The sequence below is a fragment of the Littorina saxatilis genome, linkage group LG1 (assembly GCF_037325665.1).
Source record: "Littorina saxatilis isolate snail1 linkage group LG1, US_GU_Lsax_2.0, whole genome shotgun sequence".
NCBI lineage: Eukaryota > Metazoa > Mollusca > Gastropoda > Littorinimorpha > Littorinidae > Littorina > Littorina saxatilis.
Genome location: NC_090245.1, coordinates 39,515,675 through 39,541,700, shown reverse-complemented (window position 1 = coordinate 39,541,700; position 26,026 = coordinate 39,515,675). Strand labels below are relative to the sequence as shown.

Here is a 26,026-nt window from a genome sequence, read left to right as displayed (position 1 = left end):
ACTTCCCCCACGAAATTTTTACTCCCCATTTTTTTTACTTCCAGTAAAAATCTCGTACGCAAAAATGGGATGCGGGCGAAGGGATAATGCCAATAAGCGATCTCGCGCACACGAATGTCGCGCTACCCTCCTTCCACCCCTTCCACCACCAAGACTAACAGGGGACAAGGGAGTAAAAATTTCGTACACCTGGCATGGGAAGTTAAATTGCTCGTGTTGGGGTGAAGTAATTTATTCGTTAATCAGTCAGGGGAGTAACATTTTTGTACGACATTTTTACTCGGAACTCACCTGTCTTGGGGAGTAATTTTCTCGTGCAATGGGGGAGTGCTTTTTTCGTAAAGGGAGTAACTTTTTCGCACGAAATGTTTACTCCGGAGTAAAAATCTCGTGGGAGTAATTTTCTCGTGTTACACCGGCCAAAAGTAGTCGTTATAGACAGGTGGTCACCATAGAAAGGCGAGATTTATTAAACAAAAACAGAAGTCACACAAACCGTGTGGATTGTTTCACTACTCTTATGAACAGGTGAAGTTACGGGTCAACTGCACATCAACTTGAGTTTTGGTCTACGGCGTCATTCGAATGTGTCTAACTGCGCCACAAAACGACCACTGTGGCTTGTTATTCAACTCAAAGCCACCCAAGCCAAGGACGTGTCAGGCTGGTTTTAACTCCCACTCTCTGTGTCGAAGAAGGTGAGCATTTAGTGTAAGCATTATTGTTATGGAGTTTTTTATTATTTTTTTTTATCTTTGGGATTCAGTGTTGTGAATGTCGCTGAGTTTTTGTAATGTCACTGCAAGCTCATCGATCTAGAACCCTATTTATCTTGCATGTTGTTGTTGTTGTTGTTGTTGTTGTTGTTGTTGTTGTTGTTTGTTGTTGTTGTTGTTGTTGTTTTTGGTGGTGGTGGTGGTGGTGTGGGTGGTGGTGGTAGTGTTATGTTGTTTGCTTGTTTCCTTTCTGCTTGTGTGACGTTATAATCAAATCACCAAAATCTTTTTTTCACCATCACAGTGACATTTCAAAAGCAAGTTTGTCCTAGCACTTTACTGACACTACGAAGGCAGTTTCCCTTTTACTGCAGTTTGTATAATCGTATACATGTATATTCGCACAAAGAGCCGCATAGGAACACACACGCTTATAAATGGACCTTGACATTTACCTTCAGAGTGACAGTGGCACGACAGAAAGCTGAAAGGCACACTGAGTCCTTGCCATCTCAGATCTGGCCATGTGTTTACGTGGGATAAGGACATCCCTCCACTTGGACGGATACCGAAAATCAATGACCTGATTGCTTCATGTAAATAATGATCATATTTGTATGAATTAATTTTCACAGATTGCTTCTTGTGTCCTTGAAGAAATTGATTAATAATTTTAAAAAAAAGTCCTACTCTGCACAGAAAGATCCAAGGCTGTTTATTGTTTTAATATGTATGTGTCTACGTGGAGGGATAGTCTTATCAGCCTGGCCAGATCTGATAATAGTAAGCCAAACTGCAACGTTCTCACGGTATGGAATGTGCCTTTTAAACAGCGTACACATTCCATCCTGTCATATCGTAAACAGCGCAGCGAGTGTCCCATTTTGTAAACTGATCCGGTTTGGTAAACTAAAAAAGTAAAAGAAAGTTCAAGGACATCTTCGACGTCAACATACACGTAATCGTGAAGATTCAAGCTAAGGTCTAACTTGCTCGTTAAATCAGATGTTACCTACAGTTAGTGGCAGCGTGAAATTTAAATGGATGAGTGAACAATTCGACAATTCGGTCACGTGGGTGAAAACCCCACAGGGAACAGCAATCGTAGCTGAGGGTCTATCGCTTTCATAGGTAGGCATATTTAATATTGTTTCTGTAAAACTCTGCCTAGCTCGCAAGAAGGAACCAAGCTGTTATGTGTTTTGCGTTGCGAGTTCTTGTGAAATAGTTTATACTGTATACGTATATATATATAAAAAGAAGAATGAAAATTTAGTGATTTTAAACTTAACATTATGTTTCACACAATAAGGAAGGTATTCTTAAAAGATACCGTCTGTCCAACGCATGGTCATAAAACGATTCTTAAAAGGAAAAACAAGAGAAGAAGAAGAACAAGTATTTATTCCGTCATTTAGCATAACAGCCATGGGATGTAGGCAGCATACTTACACGCATACACCCCTTACATATACGATACACAGTAGGGGAAGGGCTCCTAATATGGACCCCTTTTTACATTTAGTCAAGTTTTGACTAAATGTTTTAACATCGAGGGGGAATCGAGACGAGGGTCGTGGTGTATGTGTGTGTGTGTGTGCATGTGTGTGTGTGTGTGTGTGTGTGTGTGTGTGTGTGTGTGTGTGTGTGTGTGTGTGTGTGTGTGTCTGTCTGTGCGTGTGTGTGTGTGTAGAGCGATTCAGACCAAACTACTGGACCGATCTTTATGAAATTTTACATGAGAGTTCCTGGCAATGATATCCCCGGACGGGTGTTTTTTTCGACAAATACCTTTGATGACGTCATATCCGGCTTTTTGTAAAAGTTGAGGCGGCACTGTCACACCCTCATTTTTCAATCAAATTGATTGAAATTTTGGCCAAGCAATCTTCGACGAAGGCCGGACTTCGGTATTGCATTTCAACTTGGTGGCTTAAAACTTAATTAATGACTTTGGTCATTAAAAATCTAAAAATTGTTAAAAAAATTTTTTTTTATAAAACGATCCAAATTTACGTTCATCTTATTCTTCATCATTTTCTGATTCCAAAAACATATAAATATGTTATATTTGGATTAAAAACAAGCTCTGAAAATTAAAAATATAATAATTATGATCAAAATTAAATTTTCAAAATCAATTTAAAAACACTTTCATCTTATTCCTTGTCGGTTCCTGATTCAAAAAACATATAGATATGATATATTTGGATTAAAAACACGCTCAGAAAGTTAAAACGAAGAGAGGTACAGAAAAACGTGCTATCCTTCTCAGCGCAACTACTACCCCGCTCTTCTTGTCAATTTCACTGCCTTTGCCACGAGCGGTGGACTGACGATGCTACGAGTATACGGTCTTGCTGAAAAATTGCATTGCGTTCAGTTTCATTCTGTGAGTTCGACAGCTTGACTAAATGTTGTATTTTCGCCTTACGCGACTTGTTTTATGCTGATAACTAGCTTGTTTTCTTGCGAAGAAGTTTCATTGTGTGTTTGGTAATGGTAGTCCTTCTCTCTTAGGTTAACCGTTAGACCCAATTAGAGTGAATAAGCTTTGATAGACTTTCAGCAAAAATAAAATACAGAAAAAAATCACAAATGGTCCATATTAGGAGCCTGGGCGCCCAATATGGACCAGTGAAGCGGCCTTCACGAATCAGTGTAAAAAGCCCCCTATACTTCAAAATAACATGATACAACTTAGTGTGCAAGTCAGACTAATTCAAATATGCTTAAGATTTATCTGTTTTGGGTTGATGAGAGCAATATTTGAAGCACACCGGGAAACTGAAGAAGCTTGTCAAAAACAGAGTGAAAATAAGTGAAATTATCAACTTCCACAAAAAAAGACTATTTGTTATATTTTTTTCAAATCTCGAGGGCTAGTTATAGGTCATTTTCAGCAAGCTTCTGACTGAATTAATTAAAATTGCCTTTAGCTTTTATTTTCTTCGATTTGTTGAAGGTGGTCCATATCAGGGGACTCACACATACTTTGAGGTTTTGCTATTATTTTTTGTTTGCAGTAGAAACTCGGGGTGAACACTGCTAAAATGTAACAAATACGGTCTTAGCTGTCATTATATAGCCCTTTTCTGTTGGCTGTGAACATAAACGAGTCTGTTTTAGGCGGCAAATTTAGAGTGAACGCTGCCAAAAGTGAAAAAAGGCGAAAAGGCCTAACGGTTTTGAGGTTTGTGTTCCTGCAACTGTTTTGACATGTGCAACTTATCCAGAGAGGGTGACTAAAGCGAATAAAATAGTTTTGAGCGCTCTAGCGCCGTTAGTTTGTCAGAACAGGAGGTGGTCCATATCAGGAGCCGGTCCATATTAGGAGCCTTTTCCCTACTCAATAAACAACAGCAAACAAAACTAGAAAAAGTCAATAGGCTCAAAAACAACAGGTCAAGTCTATACAGAAATACAATTAAAACCAAAACTGTTCTAATCAAAAGTACCGTTTACAGCAGCTGTGCTTTTAGCTTCAAATAGGAAGTAAACGCAAGCTTATTACAAAAAGCTGGCGAACCGTACTTTAGTCTGGGGACTCGTGGCAAGAATACACCACAATACTGCAAATCATTGAACAAATTGTAGTTTTCTCAGCAATTGCACATAAAAGTACAAAGAATCGATTAAGAGGATGACACAAGTCATCCAGCAAGTATGAAAGGGTGAAAAAATTAATTAAATAAAAATCGTTTCGAAGGTAAACAACGCAGTGCGGGAGATAACTCCAACACGAGTTATCCGCGACCTTGGGAATATTAGCCAATCAGATTTTAGACGTATCGCTTTGCGCGGAATACTTGTCGTCTGCTTTAAAGAACAACAGCATGGCGTTTGAGTTTGCAGAATGAAGGCGCCTGCTATATATTTTGCACCCACGACCTTCGAGTAAACGGTAAGATGCTTTCAGTTACATGTATACATGTTTTTAATGGGGGGGGGGGGGGGGGGGGGAGGGTAGACGGGAGGGGGTGAGGGGGGCGCGAAAGTGATTGCAATGAATGCCAGATCTGTATCTGTGTCAATACGTTGAAAATGAAAAACCACTTCTGTCATTTGATCGACGGAAGGGAGGTGCGCATATAAATAAGTCCTAAACTGGGTGGAGATCAGATTTAAAGATCTCCATAGATCCTGCCAGAACTTGATCGTCCTGTAGATGGTTCCAGTCTACGATCGTCCTGGGAAAATAAGAGTTCCTGTGAAAGCAGCGGCTATTGTCCGTAACACTGTTTCAACACTATTTGTTGACACAAAATCTTGGAAACGCCTTGCTGTTTAGATCTGTTCGTGTTTACCTTGCTTTCGTTTTTAGGTGGCCCTGACAGTCAGAAATCAAATTGAATTTTGTACATCTTCGATATGTAGGTAATTGGTAATTAACTCTTGAATCTTGATGATGTTATTGCATGTACAGAAATCGGTACGACATAAGAAAACACAGACATTTGAAGTGCATGCTTCATTCAATCCACGTGCGTTTTGCGTGCGGTCACTACTGGGTTCTCTCATTCGCTGCACAGAGCCGTAGACGATCATGTCACATAATTATCTAATGTAACCTAATATTCTAGCCATGCGTGTTGGTACGTGTGTGTGTGTGTGTGTGTGTGTGTGTGTGTGTGTGTGTGTGCGTGCGTGTCTGTGTGGGTGTGTGTGTTAGTGTGTGCGTATGTGTGTGTGCCGTATGCGTGCCTGTGTGGGTGTGGAGAGAGAGAGAGAGAGAGAGAGAGAGAGAGAGAGAGAGAGAGAGAGAGAGAGAGAGAGAGAGAGAGAGAGAGAGAGAGAGAATGTATGTGTGCATGTGTGTGTTTTTATGTGTGTGTGTGGGGGGGGGGGGGGGTAGTTAAGTCGCATACAGCATTGTCTTTCATGTGATTTATTTCCTTGTTTGTCTGTATTTGATTCGGTTTTATCACTCTGGATACAGAGACGTTTCCTGACCCTTGCATCAGTCAAGAGAAAGCATGGATTCAAGACCACTGCCAAAACAAGGAACGTCTTCTGAAGACACGGTTCGCGAAGGTATGAGGCGAAAGGGTGAGGGGGGGGGGGGGGATATGCCTGCTCGCTTGTGTATTAGGTGTGTGTGTGTGTGTGTGTGTTTGTGTGTGTGTGTGTTTGTGTGTGTTTGTGTGTGTGTGTGTGTTTGTGTGTGTGTGTGTGTGTGTGTGTTTGATTAAGTCACAAACAAAATTGTTTTGCAGTTGATTTATTGCCCTTGTTTGTTTTCATTAGGTTATCTCATCCTGGATGCAGAGACTTCCCTGGACCCTCACAATCTCCCGGAATCTGTCCAGGAAAAAAGCTTGGATCCCAGACCACTGCCAACACAAGAGGAGTCTTCAGAAGAAGCGGTTCATGAAGGTAATTCACACCCATCAATGTTGGAGGCCCGTGCCCTGGTCGACTGGTCTTTATGTGCGATATGCCAAACAGAAACAGAAGAAAAATGAGTAAATCCGACACAATCAACATTTGCCAAAGCTGGCGTGCAGACTGGGTACGGTCGTGTCGTCGACAATATTTTGAAACTTGAAGCCCTTGGGGATTCGTCTGTGTTTGTTTTGAACAAGGATCTCCTTGAACAATGTAATGATATGAAGACAACCTTTGAAGAGAAAAAAGCTGTATGGCACAGAACCTGCAGGAACAAATTTGATAACCAGAAAGTTGCTCGTGCTGAGAAGAGATACTGGAAAGAAGAAGATAATGACCAGAAAGAACTGCACAGCCCCGTCAAAACAAGGAGGACGATAGGACCTGTGTGTGACCGTGATGCGGAAAAGATGGTACTTCTGAAAAACTTGTGAACGCATGTACATTTACCATCGACCAAACAATTCGTGAATATGCAGAGATTGTGCAGGACCGATCACTCTTGGGAAAATTATCAGAGGGGGATATGCATGCCTTGGACGCCAAATATCATTCATCTTGCAAGTTGACTTTGTACAATAAATCTAAAAAAGCCTTAGAAGAACGGGGAATTAATGACGCACACGAACAAAATGAGTTAACAGTGTTAAGTCAACTCCTTTCTTTCATTGAAGAAGAGAGAGAAAGCAAGTCCATGTCACTGTTCAAAATGTCTGAACTGTGCAAAGTGTATGACAGCCAGTTTCGTGAGCTGCACTGTTCATATAACAAAAAGGTTCATACAACAAGACTCAAAGAAAGACTTCTTCATATGGTGCCAAATCTGCAAGCTCAAAGGCAAGGGAAAGAAACTGTCCTTATTTTCGATACAGACGTCAGCAGTTTGCTGAATTTTGCAAGAACATTAGATGATGACGCATTTCATCTTGCACGTGCCGCACAGATTGTCCGTAAAGATATCCTTTCCAAAGACTATTGTTTTGACGGTACTGTTAAGGCCTCAGCAGACGTTGTTCCCGAAAGTCTGCGTGCACTCACAGGTATGATAATGCATGGAAACGTGTCTGGTTCGACTTTGACGGAGATCAGCAACAAGCAGAAGTCAGTGTCGTCAGTTTCCGAAGTTCTGATGTTCAACACAAGGAAAGGAGACAAGAGAAGTAAACGACCCACATCTTCAAGGTAATTTCACTCAACGTCGAGGGACACACCACTGTCCAGAAAAAGAAAATGTAAGTTTTACGCCCTCACGGCAAAGCCATTAGGGGCATGTTACAAGGAAAAAATCCGGCTTTGTATGAAAATAAAAAATAAAAATGCAGGGGGGTGAGGGGTGTAGACCGCTGGCTGCCGGCTGCTAGAGGAGACCTGAAATGAGCTAGGGACCGGGTTGGGTCGTCTTGGGTCAGTGCTGAAATGGTTACTTTATTGGCTGTTGGCCGAACGGACACCCGGGCTTCATATTTTTGCATGCATGTATTCGTGTTTCCAAGGCCTGAGGCTTTCGCTGTGACCCTAGGGTCTTTATCGTGCGCATGCGTGCACACGGGGGGTGTTCGGACACCGAGGAGAGTCTGCGCAAAGTTGACTCTGGGACACACATCTCGCGCCGAACTTGGGGGTTGAACCCACGCTGATAGTAACAACCGGTTTTAAAGCCAGCGCCTCTACCGACTGGGCAAACTCCCCACCCAATATGTTGGGGTCAAGAAGTTCCATGGAGGGCGGGGGGTATGGAGTAACACATAGTGTTTTGCTCAGAACATTCCCACCCAACCAGAGCCGCGCTAGGGGTACGCATTACCGTGGAGCTGGCAGTCAGTGCTACCAAATGTCGTCTGTGTCTACCACTCGGTGGTGACTTAATGTGGGTCTATGTAAGCAGATGCCAACGCAAGCAATCTGATGCAGAGTCAGGAGGCGGTTTGGTACAAGAGAACCTTAGAGGCCACAGCCTCGGCCGTCTAAGGGATCTGTGTGTATGGAGGCACATTTGGTTTCTGAGGTTCAAGCGGAGCTGTTGCCTCTGCTCCCACGTTCCCGTGTCTCAGGAGGCGTTTTTGGTATGGAAGCAAACCTGTAGGTTGGGGCCTCTGCCTTTCAGGATGCCAGGACTACAAAATGTGTGTCTTGAGACACATTTAGCTTAAGATTCCAGAAGTGGATCTGTGCTGTGCTGGATCTGCTGCAAGCACACTAGAACCAGCTCGCAACAGTTGAGGTGAACAGATTGGTGACCAAGACCATCATCGGTATCTCTCCGAGTGATGGGTGTGGGCGGAGAAAGTCTCCCGGACTGAGGGCATTCTCCCTTCTGTAGCGGATGAGACTAGCCATCTCTTCCTGGAGAGTGTCACAACCTTCAAACACGTGTGTGAGGTGTCCAGTCTTGCCACACTGACAGACTGCCTTGTCCCAGTAGATGCGGCTGCTGACCGTGCGCAAGCGACGCAACAGGCTCATGGGTCTCGGGGGGAGTGGGAGGTGGTGCCCTTTCCTATTGTAGGGGAGGTGTATCCATCCTCTCTCTTCACATGTTTGTGACAGAGTCTGCTCTCTTTCCTCTCTTTTTAGCTTGGCTAGTAGTAGTTTGGCTTCCAGCAGTTTGGCTTCCTGGCAGGAGAGCCGAATATCTGTCATTGGCATGGTTGACATAGCCGCTGGCCATATATATACTGGCCTTCTTTTATACCTCAGAACAAGGCAGAAGGAAGTCATGTGCTCCTGTGGCGGCTCATGCTACAGAAGTGACATCCAGGCCTCATAAACATCGAGATAGACGGAAGTTCTGTATTGTTGTTTGCGGGAAAGTGAGGTAAGTGATATCAAGCTCATGATCACTCAAAATGCGTGTCAAGCGATTTAGTGACCTTGTTACCTTTCCAATGGATACATTGTTTACTCTGATAAGCAGATATGGATCCATCAAACATTGCTGTTTTGCGAAAGTTTGAGAAGATGTCGCGTAGGCATCGTTTCTCTTTTCGCGAGTAAAACGAACAACACGCGCCCCGAAACCAAGTTTACAATTTGGTGAAAGATGTATTTCTTTCACTGTGAACTTGAGACTGCGTGCTTTTGTATGTTTAATTGTCGCAGGGGATACTAAAAAGGATGTGTTCTTGCTCTGTTTTGCACTTTTACTAACTTGCTAATTTTGTGTGCGATTTTAGGAAATGATGCTTTATTTTTTATGACGAGTATAATCGTGATGATTTAATCAAATTGTCATCCTCTCATGCCATTAGGAATACTAAAGGGCTTTCTTTTTCTTATTTTGCAAACCTGATTCTGACAGAAACTGGCAGTATATAGACTTTTAGAATTGATGCGTTTCTTTTTATGAATAGTATAGGTTTGAAGGTCATGACCTTTTCCGATCAGTTGTGTCATCCTCTTATTCGATAGAGAATGTAAAAAGGTATATGTATGCCAATTTTGGTGCTTTGTTCAATGATATGCAGTATCCTGCCACGAGTCCCCAGACTACTTCAAAGTTCTATCTTAATTGTTCTTGAAGATGATCGGTTCCCCAAAACTAAATGCTTTTCTCCAACAACAACAAAAACAAAACAAACAAGTCGCGTAAGGCGAAAATACAACATTTAGTCAAGTAGCTGTCGAACTCACAGAATGAAACTGAACGCAATGCAACGCAGCAAGACCGTATACTCGTAGCATCTAAAGTCCACCGCTCATGGCAAAGGCAGTGAAATTGACAAGAAGAGCGGGGTAGTAGTTGCGCTGAGAAGGATAGCCCGCTTTTCTGTACCTCTCTTTGTTTTAACTTTCTGAGCGTGTTTTCAATCCAAACATATCATATCTATATGTTTTTGGAATCAGGAACCGACAAGGAATAAGATGAAAGTGTTTTTAAATTGATTTCGAAAATTTAATTTTGATAATAATTTTTATATATTTAATTTTCAGAGCTTGTTTATAATCCAAATATAACATATGTATATGTTTTTGGAATCAGCAAATGATGGAGAATAAGATGAATGTAAATTTGGATAGTTTTATAAAAAATGGGTTTTTTTTTACAATTTTCAGATTTTTAATGACCAAAGTCATTAATTAAATTTTAAGCCACCAAGCTGAAATGCAATACCGAAGTCCGGGCTTTGTCGAACATTACTTGACCAAAATTTCAACCAATTTGGTTAAAAAATGAGGGCGTGACAGTGCCGCCTCAACTTTCACGAAAAGCCGGATATGACGTCATCAAAGACATTTATCAAAAAAATGAAAAAAATGTATGGGGATATCATACCCAGGAACTCTCATGTCAAATTTCATAAAGATCGGTCCAGTAGTTTGGTCTGAATCGCTCTACACGCACGCACGCACACACACACACACACACACACACACATACACCACGACCCTCGTCTCGATTCCCCCCTCTATGTTAAAACATTTAGTCATAACTTGACTAAATGTAAAAAACAACAACAACAACAACAACAACAACAACAACAGCAACAACATCCCGTCAATTAGTATTCATAAATCATGCACAGGTCACTTTTAGGAGAGAAAAAACACGTGAGTAAGTAAATCTTAATTTTCGTGCCATCCCTGCCCGTGAAGCATTCATGCATGCGCATAGGCTTTCGTTACTTACCCAAATTTGGAAGACGAAAGAATCTTGCGACAAAGTGTATAACTGCACTGCAGAAAATCATCAGTGTGTCCAAAATTCAAACATTCACCTTGAGGAAAAAGTTTGAAAAGACCGGGACACACACCCCAAACAGCGAGGTGCACCTCATCAGTTTTTGGCAAGAAAAGGAATATATACTAATCTGTCTTTCATTCTGTCGCACAATGTGTCTCCCCCTGCGCTCTGCTTTGCTGTTTGAGCACGAAGATCAAGAACATCAACTCACCAGAAGTTGAACAGTGTATCTTATATATCTATTATACGGCTTGTGTCTGTCTGTCTGTCTGTCTGTCTGTGTGTTCCCCATGCACGGCCAAAGTTCTCGATGGATCTGCTTCAAATTTGGTGGGCATATTCAGGTAGACCCCGGACACAATCTGCTCGATGAAAATTTTCAACACGTGCTCTCAGCGCGCAGCGCTGAACCGATTTTGGTTTATATGGTTTTTCTGTACATCCATTCCCAGTAACTCTTCCTTATCTTCTCCAGTGTTTTGCGCGTTTATCTCCCTTCCTTCGTGTGGCGTCAATCGCGTACGGTGCGCCGGCGAAGCCGGGTATTCGGCTCTACTTTTTCCCGGCAAAGCCGGGTACCCGGCGAAGCGGGTATTCATCTAGTTGTTATATAAACAAAGTTTGCTCACATTGTTTTGCTTTAGTTTAATTCTCTTTCCTTTTTGTGTGTGTTCAAGCAACCATGGCCGCACGGACTACAGCAAGGGGATTCCACTGGGCAGACTATCTGGTGTTCGGTTCCGTTCTGGCTATCTCAGCCGCCATCGGAATCACAGCTGCAATCAAACACAGAAAAGCCTCAGCCGAACAGCTTCTCACCGGAAACAGGAAGTTGCCCTTGATCCCGGTGGCTCTCTCGTTGGCTGCGAGCTTCATGTCTGCCATCTTTGTTTTGGGCATTCCGGCGGAGGCGTATGTGAACAGCGCAGAGTACTGGCTGATTGGACTGGGATACATTCCTGCACAGATTATCACTTGTCTTTTGGTCATGCCTGTTATTTACAAGCTAAAGCTCACAAGTGGATACAAGGTAAGATAGCTGTTTTTTAAGCATTTATCGAATCTGAAGTGTTGCAATGATTACTCACAAGTTATTTCTTAAAAAGAGAAGTTGTTTTGTTTAATTGATTTGTTGATTTTCGGAAGATGTTTTTATTCCAGAACTGAGTAAATTCCATACAGACTGCATGGTGAACATTGATACTGCCTAAAGGTGTGTGTCTGTTCGCTCGTTCGTGTCTTTTCAGAATAAAAAAACAAACAAAAATACAAATAAACAAGTTCCATACATACTGATAACCTTAGTAAGAATACAGATTCTGACCGTCTCCATTTGCCAATTTGCTTTGATTGTTGTTCATTCGTTTAATAGCTTTATTAGGTTGGTATGTTTTTTGTTTTCATTACAATGTGTTTGTTTTCAGTGCAGGTTTATTGAGTTTTGTTTACTTTCCACCCACAGTCTCATGTGTTTCGTTATGAACGTATTTTTTTCTTTGTTTCTTGAAGCGTCGTATGTATCGCGTTCCAGGCGCAGGCATACAACAAAATCTAAATTAGAAATATGTTGATAAGTGATGTGTTTTCGGGATAAACATCTTACGCACTTATGTTTTGTTTTGCAGTATTTGGAATATCGTTTTAACAGGACTATTCGTGTTCTGGGGTCGCTGACTTTTACTTTGGAAATGGTGAGCAAATGAATAGTTATTGTTTTTTGTTTGTTTTTGTTGTTGAATTGAAATATTCTCTTAATTATAACTACGAAAAAAGAATTCAGTCTCACTGACGCTAATAACCTAGAACAGTCCATTTCATTTACATTAAAAAAACTAAACAAAGAACGTATGTTGTACAGTTTATTTGGGTAACTTTGTTTCACGAGGTGTTTGTCCATCATAAAAACATTAACTTTTGGATTTCTTGAGCACAGGTTCTCTACATGGCAGTAGCAACATACGCCCCAGCACTTGCACTCAGCCAAGGTAAGGCTTTATTTCACAATATGTGTCTATCGTATACACTTGCATGTATATCGATCCCTCGCTGCAATGCACTCATGTGTTATTTATTCATGAACTTGTATATCATGCTAGTGTGTTTTTGTACGTCCTTAATCTGAGGTTATTTTATTGTTTCTAAGGTTAACTAAGATAGAGAAAGATGGTGAGAGAGAGAGAGTGTGTATGTGCACGTGTGTGTGTGTGTGTGTGTGTGTGTGTGTGTGTGTGTGTGTGTGTGTGTCGTGAGAGACTGTTTCAAGATTTTTAGATGTGTTTTAGTGCAAGTCTAAATTCTTAGTAAATGTGATACGGATTCTTAGTGCAATCCTTTAACTCTTAGTAAATGTGATGTATTTTATGTCTGTGATCGCCTGACACTGCATGGCAATTTTCCTTGTTTGTTTTATAAGGACAGTAACATTTTGAGTCTTGAGTCATTAAACTTCATTCCAACTTTGGCTAAAAAGAACCCATCACAAGATCATGTGCATCACAAAATGCTTGATAACCTGTCAGCAATTGTTTGGAATGAAATACATTATCTCCACACTTGAAAGAGCTGTCTCGCATGATGTTTTGTGTCTGCGAGCGTATGCCATGCGTTCTTAACTTTTGTTGTTACATTTAGTCAAGTTTTGACTAAATGTTTTAACATAGAGGGGGGAATCGAGACGAGGGTCGTGGTGTATGTGTGTGTGTGTGTGTGTGTGTGTGTGTGTGTGTGTGTGTGTCTGTCTGTCTGTCTGTGTGTGTGTAGAGCGATTCAGACTAAACTACCGGACCGATCTGTATGAAATTTGACATGAAAGTTCCTGGGTATGATATCCTCAGACCTTTTTTTCATTTTTTTGATAAATGTCTTTGATGACGTCATATCCGGCTTTTCGTGAAAGTTGAGGCGGCACTGTCACGCTCTCATTTTTCAACCAAATTGGTTGAAATTTTGGTCAAGTAATCTTCGACGAAGCCCGGACTTCGGTATTGCATTTCAGCTTGGTGGCTTAAAAATTAATTAATGACTTTGGTCATTAAAAATCTGAAAATTGTAAAAAACCCATTTTTTTTATAAAACGATCCAAATTTACGTTCATCTTATTTTTCATCATTTTCTGATTCCAAAAACATATACATATGTTATATTTGGATTAAAAACAAGCTCTGAAAATTAAAAATATAAAAATTATGATCAAAATTAAATTTTCGAAATCAATTTAAAAACACTTTCATCTTATTCCTTGTCGGTTCCTGATTCCAAAAACATATAGATATGATATGTTTGGATTGAAAACACGCTCAGAAAGTTAAAACGAAGAGAGGTACAGAAAAGCGTGCTATCCTTCTCAGCGCAACTACTATCCCGCTCTTCTTGTCAATTTCACTGCCTTTGCCATGAGCGGTGGACTTTAGATGCTACGAGTATACGGTCTTGCTGCGTTGCATTGCGTTCAGTTTCATTTTGTGAGACAGCTACTTGACTAAATGTTGTATTTTCGCCTTACGCGACTTGTTTTTTGATTAGCAATGGTAATAAGCTGTTCTCTTTTCAGCGACCAAGCTTTCCATGGATGTGTCCATTCTGGCCACTGGTCTGGTCTGCACTTTTTACACTGCTTTTGTCAGTATCTTCAAGAACGTTTTGTTTAATTTTAAACCCAGTTCAATATAATTACAAATGACATTGTTTGTCTGTCTCACTAAGTATGTACAGATTATAAATCTGTATCGTTAAATTACCTAGGATTGTGTGGAAGAGCCTGCATTTTAATGTGCTTTTGTGTGCATTCTATTGCTTGTCTACGTCTGTGGTGTATGTGTATTTCCAAAAATTAATACGTTATACTTTCGGTCATTTCTGTATTGCCTTTAAAAATAGTACAATGCTATTACCATCTAATTTCAATCATCAGAGGCCCTGGCCTACAACGGCATGTCGGCATAAAACTAATGATTAAAACTGGCAAATTTACAGGAGTCCAATTGTGCCATCGTGACATACATCATGGATAAATAATGAAATGATGGAATAAGATAAACAAAGATGCTTTTTTCGGAAGTGCCGATGGCAGTTGACGATCAGACAAAGCCATGTTTGGCGATCTGTGGGCATGGTAAAAATGTGGTTATAGATCGACACATTTTGGATCAACTACAGAAATTCTGAATTTTTATGAAAATAGTTGAACACGTTTGATTTGCCAGAATTTTTGTTCCAACCAAAAAGCCATTTTAAATAAAAACAAAACAAAACAAACATAAAAACATTTAGCGTAAGAAAGAATGAACACAGAAAAACGGAGCGAAAAAAAAGAAAGAAGCAAAGATAGAACAAGTCGCGTAAGGCGAAAATACAACATTTTGTCAAGTAGCTGTCGAACTCACAAAATGAAACTGAACGCAATGCAACGCAGCAAGACCGTATACTCGTAGCATCGTCAGTCCACCGCTCATGGCAAAGGCAGTGAAATTGACAAGAAGAGCGGGGTAGTAGTTGCGCTGAGAAGGATAGCACGCTTTTCTGTACCTCTCTTCGTTTTAACTTTCTGAGCGTGTTTTCAATCCAAACATATCATATCTATATGTTTTTGGAATCAGGAACCGACAAGGAATAAGATGAAAGTGTTTTTAATTGATTTCGAAAATTTAATTTTGATAATAATTTTTATATTTTTAATTTTCAGAGCTTGTTTTTAATCCAAATATAACATATTTATATGTTTTTGGAATCAGAAAATGACGGAGAATAAGATGAACGTAAATTTAGATCGTTTTATAAAAAAAATACTTTTTTTTACAATTTTCAGATTTTTAATGACCAAAGTCATTAATTAATTTTTAAGCCACCAAGCTGAAATGCAATACCGAAGTCCGGCCTTTGTCGAAGATTGCTGGACCAAAATTTCAACCAATTTGGTTGAAAAATGAGAGCGTGACAGTGCCGCCTCAACTTTCACGAAAAGCCGGATATGACGTCATCAAAGACATTTATCAAAAAAATGAAAAAAAGGTCTGAGGATATCATACCCAGGAACTCTCATGTCAAATTTCATAAAGATCGGTCCAGTAGTTTAGTCTGAATCGCTCTACACACACACACAGACAGACAGACACACATACACCACGACCCTCGTCTCGATTCCCCCCCTCTATGTTAAAACATTTAGTCAAAACTTGACTAAATGTAAAACAAGTCGCGTAAGGCGAAATTACTACATTTAGTCAAGCTGTGGAACTCACAGAATGAAACTGAACGTAGTCCGCCGCTAGTGCAAAAGGCAGTGAAAGTGACAAGCCTGTTTGGCGCGGTAGCGATTGCGCTGTGCTTCATAGCACGCTTTACTGTACCTCTCTTCGTTTTAACTTTCTGAGCGTGTTTTTAATCCAAACATATCATATCTATATGTTTTTGGAATCAGGAACCGACAAGGAATAAGATGAAATAGTTTTTAAAACGATTTCGGAAATTCAATTTTGATCATAATTTTTATATTTTTAATTTTCAGATCTTGTTTTTAATCCAAATATAACATATGTATATGTTTTTGGAATCAGAAAATGACGAAGAATAAGATGAAATTGTTTTTGGATCGTTTAATAAAAAAATAATTTTAATTACAAGTTTCCGATTTTTAATGACCAAACTCACTCATTAGTTTTTAAGCCACCAAGCTGAACTGCAAAACCAAACCCCGGGCTTCGTCGAAAATTGCTTGGCCAAAATTTCAATCAATTTGATTGAAAAATGAGGGTGTGACAGTGCCGCCTCAACTTTTACAAAAAGCCGGATATGACGTCATCAAAGGTATTTATCGAAAAAATGAAAAAAAAACGTCCGGGGATATCATACCCAGAAACTCTCATGTCAAATGTCATAAAGATCGGCCCAGTAGTTTAGTCTGAATCGCTCTACACACACACACACACAGACAGACAGACAGACAGACACACACACATACACCACGACCCTCGTCTCGATTCCCCCCTCTATGTTAAAACATTTAGTCAAAACTTGACTAAATGTAAAAAGAGCTATGCAAAAGCAGGACCCTGACATTCGATAGCAAACACAGACAAACACAGACAAGCAGCCACAACCGAAGGGAGTAAATCCAGATCGTATTGACGTCATTACCTTGTGACGTCATCAGGGCGGTATCAAGGCAGTGGTATGGACTGACGCCTTCCAAATGTCAGTGATTCTAGCGGGCTTTGTGACGTTGATCATACGAGGCACTTACATGGCTGGGGGTTGGGACGTCGTCATGGAGAGAGCAAGACAAGGGGAGCGATTCACTTGGGATCTCGAGTGAGTGTTAAAAAAGCACACTTCTTGATATGTTAATTATCATCACATTTATCAGATATGGAACATTATAAAGGGGAGCGATTCACTTGGGATCTTGAGTGAGTGTAAAAGAAGCACACTTCTGGATCTGTTAATTATCATCATATTTATCAGATAAGGAAAATTATTATAAAGGGGGAAGGGGGGGGGGGGGGGGAGTGATATTCACTTGGAATCTCGAGTGAGTGTTAAAAACGCACACTTCTGGATCTGTTACGATCACGTTTATCAGATAAGGACAACTATAAAGGTCACATGCACTTGAGGTACAGTTCGAAAAGACACGTAGGAATCAGATGTGAAAACATTAATTATTTACTTACTTGTTAACTGTTACCTTTTGGGCACAAGAGAGATTCCCGTGTGAAATTGCAAAACATCCTCAAGGATAAACAATATCCGAAAAATATGATAGCTTTAAATGAAGAAAGTCAGGGCGAACTTTAAATCGCACCTGTCATCCTGCATCTGTGGAAAAGACATCCATGTATGCCAGTGATGACATGTCTCCTTACTTGGTCCGTAATTGTGTTGCTGGCCCAAAATGTCATTTACGTGGATGGATGTATTGAATCTTCTCATTGTCTGAAGTCTGGATCCTGACCCCTTTGTACGTCATACATTCTGGACGTTGTTCATTGGAGGCGGCATGATGTCACTGACTGTGTATGCTGCTAACCAGACCATGCTGCAACGCTACCTCAGTATGAGGAACATTAAGCTTGCCAGATGGTGAGTGTTTGTGTCTTGCTGATGTTTGTTCTTTCGGTGTATATTACCCGATAATACTCGTTGAAGTCGCAGCACTATACGTAAAATCAGTAAATGCTCTGGGAACGAATGAGCTCTTAGGAAGCTCTCTGGGAAAAGGAAATAACAATATCCATAGCTTTATCTGACTGGAGGACTACATACGGTGGGGGCGGGGCAATTCCAAAGCTCTTGTCAAGGAAGAATTCAGCTAGCTAAAGTTTCAACGCATATGATTAACTGTTCTCTCACAAACTCGGCTTGCCATATCCCAAAATTCCACATTTGTACCCATACCTGTTCTGTGAAGACGATGGTTGCTGGTATTCTCACGCTGACGTTCGTTATACGGCAAACGTGCTGCCCAAATCCCTCTAGTCTTTACTTTTGATACGGACTAAAGATGGTTTGATGTAAACCAGCTGTGTCGTTCTGACACAAACGGTGTTTTTCAATTTGTAAAGTGAACGTTCAAAGTCCGCGCTAAGTTTGAGCCGTTATTGCTTTTATTGCAGTTCAGATAATTAGGTATAATTGAGTACATTGATTATTCAGAAAACGAAAAACACCCAATCAGAGATTGTAAAGAATCTCAATCACCAAAAGTTCAAACATGGAAAAGATACTTCAATGTCATGTTCGGCCACCTTCATGTCACGGCTGTCTGTAACTGAGCCCGAAGTTGACTTCGCGAAGTCTTTTATTTCTAATTTTACAGAAAATGCAGTGCCAACGCAATGTGAAGTCGACTTCGCCGAATTGATATAAGATTATGCTTAAGCGAATGTTAAACTGCACAAGGACGATACTTGTTTTCAGGACCATCTTCCTCCATCTGTCAATCTCCGAGTTCTTCCTGGTGCTGGCTATGCTGTCTGGTCTCGTCATGTACGCCTTCTTCTACGGCTGTGACCCCCTGACACTGGGCACTGTCTCCAAGGCGGACCAGGTAAGAAGACATGACATTATTGCCATTTTTTCGGCACGATTGTGAGAACAAGGACAGGTTTCATGGACTCGAGACCCCCACTTTTGTCTTTTAGAGGGTCCATGGACCCCCTCAGCGGTCTCGAAAGTCCACAGGCCCCAAAACCCCAGTGTACTTTAAATACATTGTGATCCACCATAGTGTGCTATGAGGTGTCTTTTTTTGCATCGGAATATTACAAGAAGGTATTCCAACAGTACCTTGTTAAAGGCACAGTACGCCTCCCGTAAACCACCACAGATACTGTCAGGCTTTTACACATAGTACTATAGTACAAACACCATTCCATTTGAACGCTCACCGAACGGGAACATCCTACGTGCCCTACGTACGTAAAGAGCGAGCAATTTTCAAAGAAATAATTTTGTGGATTGTCTGATAACAAAATCGGACCGTGGTGCGTTTTGGCGCTAGACCTAACTTTTAAAATCTAAATAATAAATTGACAGCTTGTTACACAAACATTCTTAAATCATAAAAGAATTCTTTTTTCATCAAGACAAGATCAGTACAATTCGAAGTTTTGACATTTTCAAAAAAGAAAAGCCCGGAAGCAGGGTCACGCAAGGTCGTGGTTCTCGTAGCAGACGACGGTTTATGCCTATCGCCAGTTACCCTGAACAGTCAAAAGCCATCGCTAGAGTGCTTGTGAATCACAGCCGTTTGTTACGTTTCAGAGGTACATAATAACGTGCTATTGCAGATAAGCTTACAGCGAGTCGCATTCAAATTACAAACTGACGACTACATTGTGAAAAAAGGAAACTGGATCACACGGGTTCACGATGGCTCAGGGGTAAGATAAACAGCGTAAAAATAAATTCTTGGAAAATTGCGCGCTTTTTACGGAGGGCACCTAGGATGTTCTCAAGCGGTGAGTGTTTAAATGAAAGGGTGTTTGTACTGTGTAAAAGCCTGACAGTATCTGTGATAGTTTACGGGAGGCTCAGCTGTGCCATTAAATGGAACACACACAAACACACTCTCTCACACACTTTCTATTACACTGTTCGTACTTTTACAGTCTGAAAACATTCTCACCAGGACGCACGATAAGGGAAATTTAGTGCGTCCCAGGACCTCCTCCGGGAGTTTCTACTGAGTACGTGTTTTCGGCCTCTGGTATGTATAGGACGCAGGGACGCGCAGTTTTGGGAGTCCTGCTCGCGGTGGTCGCACTGACAGTCGGACCACCGCTGCGTCGCCCGACTGCGGTTGTTCGAACGCGGTGCTGGGCACTGTAATCGGGCAACTCCCCGTGCGAATAAGCACTGTCGGCCGACTGAAATCTTTTTGATGAAACCCGATTTCGTCGGAGAACTGTATTTTACTCGTTCAACTGCAATTGACCGACTGTCTTCTTCTTCTTGTCGTTCGCTGTTAGATCGTCAGTCCGGACTACAGGGCGAAGCGTGCTGTCCTCTCCAAGTCCTCTCTGGGGCCGTATAGCTTCTTTTGTAGCTCTGTCTCCTCTGGCATTGACCGACTGTGTTGCTTGCCCAGATTTTCTTCTTTGCCATTATATTCGGCAAGATTGTGGTAATCAAAATGGAGGTCAATATCCTGCATACTAATAATTATCCTCTATCTCCACAAGTTCATGTCTGAGTTCACCGTTGTACATCCACGCCATTTTTTCTTTAAAAACAAACTCACACGCACATTTTTTGATAAGATTGATTCTGATTAAATAAATGAGGACCAAGGAAGTCTTCCACCATCGCTGCAGCCAGAGAATTCAATCTTGATGACACTGTACTGAAAAACACACAATGTACGTGGAACTGTTTAAAGCTGCATGTGAATACAAAAACTTGAAGATCCCGCATCTGGTTTCTGTTTTTTCCCATTACAGTTGATGTTATTGTTTGTGATGGAAACTCTGGGAGACTTTCCCGGTCTACCGGGCCTCTTTGTGGCCTGTGTTTACAGCGCTGCTCTCAGGTGGGTCACGTTATTTTTGTGTGTGCTTGTGTACAGTGATACTGGTGCTGTGGTAATGTGGTTTTTATTATTTTTTTATTTTTTAAAAATTTGCCAAGCACATCATTGTGGGGCTTTTAATCAAAAACATGCATCCGTCTACAACGTATCATCATTCATCCTTCAACAAGTGCTGTTGTTATGTTCATTTTTATACAATTTTCAAAACAACTCCATATGTTTTGTTGCGCATGCAGTAAATGCTGAGCTATCCACACATTGTAGGGCTTGACTAGATAAATTATGCCTCTTTATCGGCCTATAAAAACGCTGACAGGTTTATTTCCGGAATGTTCTATTTCCGTACATCAAAACACAAGAAAGGTAAAGCTTTTGGAACGCTTAATCATAGAGAAAACGAAACATTCTTTCCTATCGATCTTTGAAGTTGACAAACAAGGTAGGCCTACACAACAGCCAAAACTAAAGGTTAAACGCTATACTGTTATATTTCTTTGTTGAGACTGCAGGGACTGAGGAAATCTTCCACTGTCTTCACGGTAGACTTGAAATGACTTCACAGTAGTAACATTGTCCATCGGTTTTTGACTGTTTATCCACTTACACGAACTGTAGGTCAAACTGATTGTGAACGTTAAGTTTTGTTCATGATTAAACGTGCCATAAACTTCACCTTTCTTGTCTTTTAAGTCTTTATTTTGGAACATTAGCCGTCTACATGTTTTTGTTGTTGTTGTTATTCACATGCAGCTTAAACAGGTACACGTGCATTGTGTGTTTTTCAGCACTGTGTCATCAGGAGTGAATTCTCTGGCTGCAGTGACGGTGGAAGACTTCCTCGGTCCCTGTATCAAGAAGTTTACCAAGGGAAAAGACTCTGACCGTTTCAAAACTATCGTTACCATCGTCTCTGGTAAGACCCTCGTTCGAATGCATTCCTACAGTTTGCCACCTGACTATACAGAGGGATTTAGAGCATTATACAGCCTTGAGTACTAGTGAGCAGCTGGTTTCATTACTCACATAAAAATTACAGGTAGAAAAGAGCAGGCATATATATCACATCCTCAGATCAGTGTCGAGAAGAAATAAAAGAAAAACAGCGCCCACTGATTCAGCGTTAGCGCATGGATCTTAAAAGATCTTCAAGAAGGGTAAATGAAGGTTTTATTTTTTCAACATGAAATTGTTGATCTAGCTATTTTTCTCATAGGTAAGTTTACGATTTTGCGTCATTATTTCACCCAACGTTGTTGATGTTCGTAATTCTTTAACAGTTATGCCATTTAGTCAATGAGGTTTCATGTCAGTGTGATCTTTGGTCTCAGCCATAGTGTACGGTCTGGCGACGATAGGCTTGGCCTACCTGGCAGGTGTGATGGGGAAGACAGTGCTGACCATTGCTCTGAGTGTCTTCGGGATGGTGGGAGGACCTCTGCTGGGTCTTTTGCTGCTCGGCCTCTTCTTTCCCTGTGTCAACTCCTGGGTAAGTTTTTGGCCCCCGCAAAAGTCGTTTGTTCTGGCAAAACGCATAGAAACAATAAAAAAAAAACTCATTTGCGCGCGCGCTTTTGACACAAAAACACGCACATATCGACACACATGAAAACAGAGAGAGAGAAACAGAGAGAGAGAGAGAGGGAGAGAGAGAGAGAGAGAGAGAGAGAGAGAGAGAGAGAGAAAGAGAGAGAGAGAGAGCATTAACTCCCTGCTTCAAACTTTCTGCATATAGTTTTAATAAACTTGAAGCACAAGACATGAGAGCAAATTGTCCTTTAAAACATTCGTTTTCAGGGAGCTGGATTCGGCCTGGTAATAAGCCTCGCAGTTTCTCTGTGGACTGGAATCGGTGCTGTTGTCAACCCTGCCAAGTCTACCCCTTCGTCACTTCCGCATCTCAACACTCGCCTGTGCAACGTCACTGCTAATGACGTCAACGCCACATTATCAACACTGGGTGTGACCTTTACAAATCCACTGATGAATACTTCTACAGTTGCCCCTGAAACGTGTGTAACCGAGTGCCAATTTACTTTACCCTTTCTCACCGAGCACAAACACTCAAAGCAACTGACACAAGTTATATTACCAGGTTCTTTTATTCCATAAGATGAAAAGGGGAATGTGTGGGATAACGGGGGTTTACTTTCAAATACAAAACTGTCAATGTATTACAACAGGACTAAACAACTCCAAAAACAACGCTCTCAATTCTTCACTCTAAAACTATATTCTAAATTCTCCCTCTAAGCTACACTTTAAAAACACACTAAATCCTTCCTCCAAACTACACTCTAAAACTCTACTCTACATCCTCACTCTCCACCTTAACCCAAAAATCAAAACTTGACTAAATATAAAAACACAATGAAACTCTAATCTAAAACAAACGAAATCTAAAAAAACAACCTAAAAACAATTCTTAAAAAAACCCAAATCTACAAAAACTCACTGAGCCCCTCTAACAAAAACTATAGTCTACAGAACCCAGTCCACAAAAACCAGTCTACGAGAACCAGTCTACAAAAACTAATCTACGAAAACCAATCTACAAAAACTAATCTACAAAAACCAATCTACGAGAACCAGTCTACGAACACCAGTCTACAAGAACTAATCTACGAGAACCAGTCCACGAGAACTAATCTACAAAATCCCCATCTACGAAAACCTAGCTAGAAAACCCATCTACAAAAACCTAGCTAAAATAACCCACTAAACAACCCGTCTACGAAAACCCCATCTAAAAAGACCCCGTCGCACACGCCGCCATCCTGCAAACCACAGAATGCACGCCGTAAGCATACGTAAACAACTCAACAATTGCAACTACCACAAACTAACTCTTTGAACAACAAAACACATCATTCCTATCAAATAACATACCTACAATACCGTTCTCTCAAACGGTTTTCTAAAGCATTCAATAAACAAAAGTTTTCTCAAACATTCAACTCATAAAACAGTCTTCATAAACATTCAAATAAATCCTCCCCCAAGCAGCATACTCTTCTTTTCACTGCTTACCCATTTACAGAAAAACAATTGTATTAACCTACCAGCAAAAGAATTCTTCACATCCCAAAGGATTTCAGCCTGTGACCAAACATGTCACACCAGGCGTCCAGAAAACACACGCACAAAAATATACGTTGTCTTTCTTCAGAATTCCAAGCAGAAAAAAAGTCTCAGTAGACTCCAGGGCCCAACATCCCGCGTGCCTGCGTCACAAGGTTAACACACGTTCGACTCGAGGGGTGTCGAGTACCTTTATTTTCTCTACTTGGTGTTTAACATCACCTTCAACTATTCAAAATTACATCGCGGCGGAGAAAAAAAGAGAGATGGAACAAAGTCACCTGTCAATTGTTTCTTGTTCACAAAAACATTAATCACAATTTTACTCCAGAAACTTATACCAAAAAAACAATCGTTTTACCTATGCAAATTTAAGAATCGGCTCTTCCGTCAGACCATTCCAATAAAAACAAAACACAGTCTCGGAAACCTTAGTGGATCCCCGATAGTACAGGGGTACCCGAGTTCACAAATTCAAACGGATGTACACAAGTGCATGTGCACCGTAACTGTCGTCGGTCACAAGCTCACACGTGCGACAAAACAAAACACGCAATTAATTGTATCACTTTTAGTCAGATTGATAGATGGTTTTTGTTTTCATGGCAAATGTATATTGCTGCTTGTCAGCTTGATCTCCTCAGATCTGGTTTGAGATTCTTTATCAGCAAGCAAGATATACATCTACGATATCTTACATTTACAGGATGCATCCAACTACCTTCCCTTAACGGCTATTCCACCTTCCATAGATTTTAGCATTTTTATTTTTTTAATTTTTTTTAATAGCCTATCCTTCTTATTCCTTTGAAATTTTGAACATTTTCGAGGATCGAGTTTTCCTTTTTTTTCCTCAGCGACGGCAGCGGTTTGAATCACTGGTATCGCCTGTCTTACCAACACTACGCTACACTCTCTGTCATCGTCGCTGTCTTCGTTGGCCTCATCGTTTCTGCATTAACTGGTAAGAAGGACGTCATAACAAGTTACGTCATATCACACATTTTATGTCAGGTTGTTTGTATCTAAAGTAACACTGTGTCATACGTTTGCTACTTAATGGTGTGTATTAATGCCTAAAGTCATCAAAATGTTAATAGTTGATGAAGGGTTGCTGAAGGGTTTACCCATCGATTTTGATGCTTTCAAATGTTTCAGGATTTAACAAAGGTCGTGTGCTTGACGATCGAACTTACTATGACGTTTTAGGATGCTGTAAGCAACGTGTAACAAAGAAGGTACGGAACGTTTTGCGGGGGGTGGAGGAGGAAGGGTGTGCGTGTGTGCACGTGTGTGTGTGTGTGTGTGTGTGTGTGTGCCTGTGTGTGTGTGAGTGTGTGTGCGTGTGTGTGTATGTGTGTGAGTGTGTGTCGGTGTGTGTGTGAGTGTGTATGTGTGCGTCACTGTGTTTGTATGTATGTGTGTGTGGTGTGTGTGGTTGTCAGTGTTTGTGTCTGTGCGTTGTGTTTTATTGTATATTTTGCTTTGTCCCATGAATAGGTGCTTATGCGTGTATGAGCGTGTGGGGTTAGAGAGAGAGAGAGACAAACAGACAGACAGACAGACAGACAGACAGACAGACAGACAGACAGACAGACAGAGATAGACAGACAGAGAGAGAGAGGGGGTTATTGGAAGCATATCCTCGTAATAATAATATCATTCATTTATTGTACAACTATGTTTCAAGCATGTTGGTTCACTCCCATTCGTGTTGTACAGGCATCAGAAAGCACACCGAAGGAAACTGCAACAGACAACACCGGTGTTTCAGTGGATGACGTGCAAACAACAAGACTGTGAAACCACATCTGTAGGCTTCAAGAACCGAAGAAATACAGGCTATATTTTTGAAGGAAGCTTTCTGTCATATCTGTTTTTAAACTATGTAAGTCTTCTACTGTATACAGAGTGGTTAAAAAGACTGTTTGCTGAGATAAAAGAAGACCATATAATATACAGTATGCGGTCTGGAGAAGAGAAACAAAAGACAGACTGAGACAAATTTGAAAAAGACATCGGCTGAGACTTGAATTGTGTGCATGAATGTGTGTGTGTGTGTGTGTGTGTGTGTGTCAGTGTGTGTGTTCATATTTTTAGTAACGTTATTTTGGTCATTAAAAAAAGCACACTACA

The 26,026-nt window shown here is 40.8% G+C and overlaps 1 protein-coding gene across 3 annotated transcripts; it reads left to right on the top strand.

The window, feature by feature from the left end:
• Positions 1 to 536: 536 nt before the first annotated feature.
• On the top strand, positions 537 to 26,026 carry LOC138969210 (sodium-coupled monocarboxylate transporter 1-like). 3 transcript variants are annotated; one of them, XM_070341970.1, is made up of 15 exons: positions 537 to 698; positions 11,463 to 11,815; positions 12,411 to 12,476; positions 12,719 to 12,770; positions 14,336 to 14,379; positions 16,934 to 17,091; positions 17,722 to 17,862; positions 18,700 to 18,829; positions 20,724 to 20,812; positions 21,598 to 21,725; positions 22,141 to 22,298; positions 22,607 to 22,821; positions 24,748 to 24,854; positions 25,049 to 25,128; positions 25,613 to 26,026. In XM_070341970.1, the coding sequence occupies exons 2-15, from the start codon at positions 11,468 to 11,470 to the stop codon at positions 25,691 to 25,693; spliced, it is 1,797 nt and encodes a 598-aa protein (XP_070198071.1). In that variant the 5' UTR covers positions 537 to 698; positions 11,463 to 11,467; the 3' UTR covers positions 25,694 to 26,026. The 3 variants fall into 3 exon arrangements, with proteins under 3 accessions (XP_070198071.1, XP_070198055.1, XP_070198063.1); XM_070341954.1 differs by having other exon boundaries at positions 14,336 to 14,403; XM_070341962.1 differs by lacking the exon at positions 537 to 698 and adding an exon at positions 1,688 to 1,847 and having other exon boundaries at positions 14,336 to 14,403.

What these genes read in the sequence shown, in the direction of transcription:
- LOC138969210 (XM_070341954.1), top strand. Translation starts at nt 11,468, where the DNA reads ATGGCCGCACGGACTACAGCAAGGGGATTCCACTGGGCAGACTATCTG. An exon ending in TATCGTTACCATCGTCTCTG is followed by an intron (nt 21,726 to 22,140) that starts GTAAGACCCTCG and finishes CTTTGGTCTCAG; the next exon opens with CCATAGTGTACGGTCTGGCG. An exon ending in CATCGTTTCTGCATTAACTG is followed by an intron (nt 24,855 to 25,048) that starts GTAAGAAGGACG and finishes CAAATGTTTCAG; the next exon opens with GATTTAACAAAGGTCGTGTG.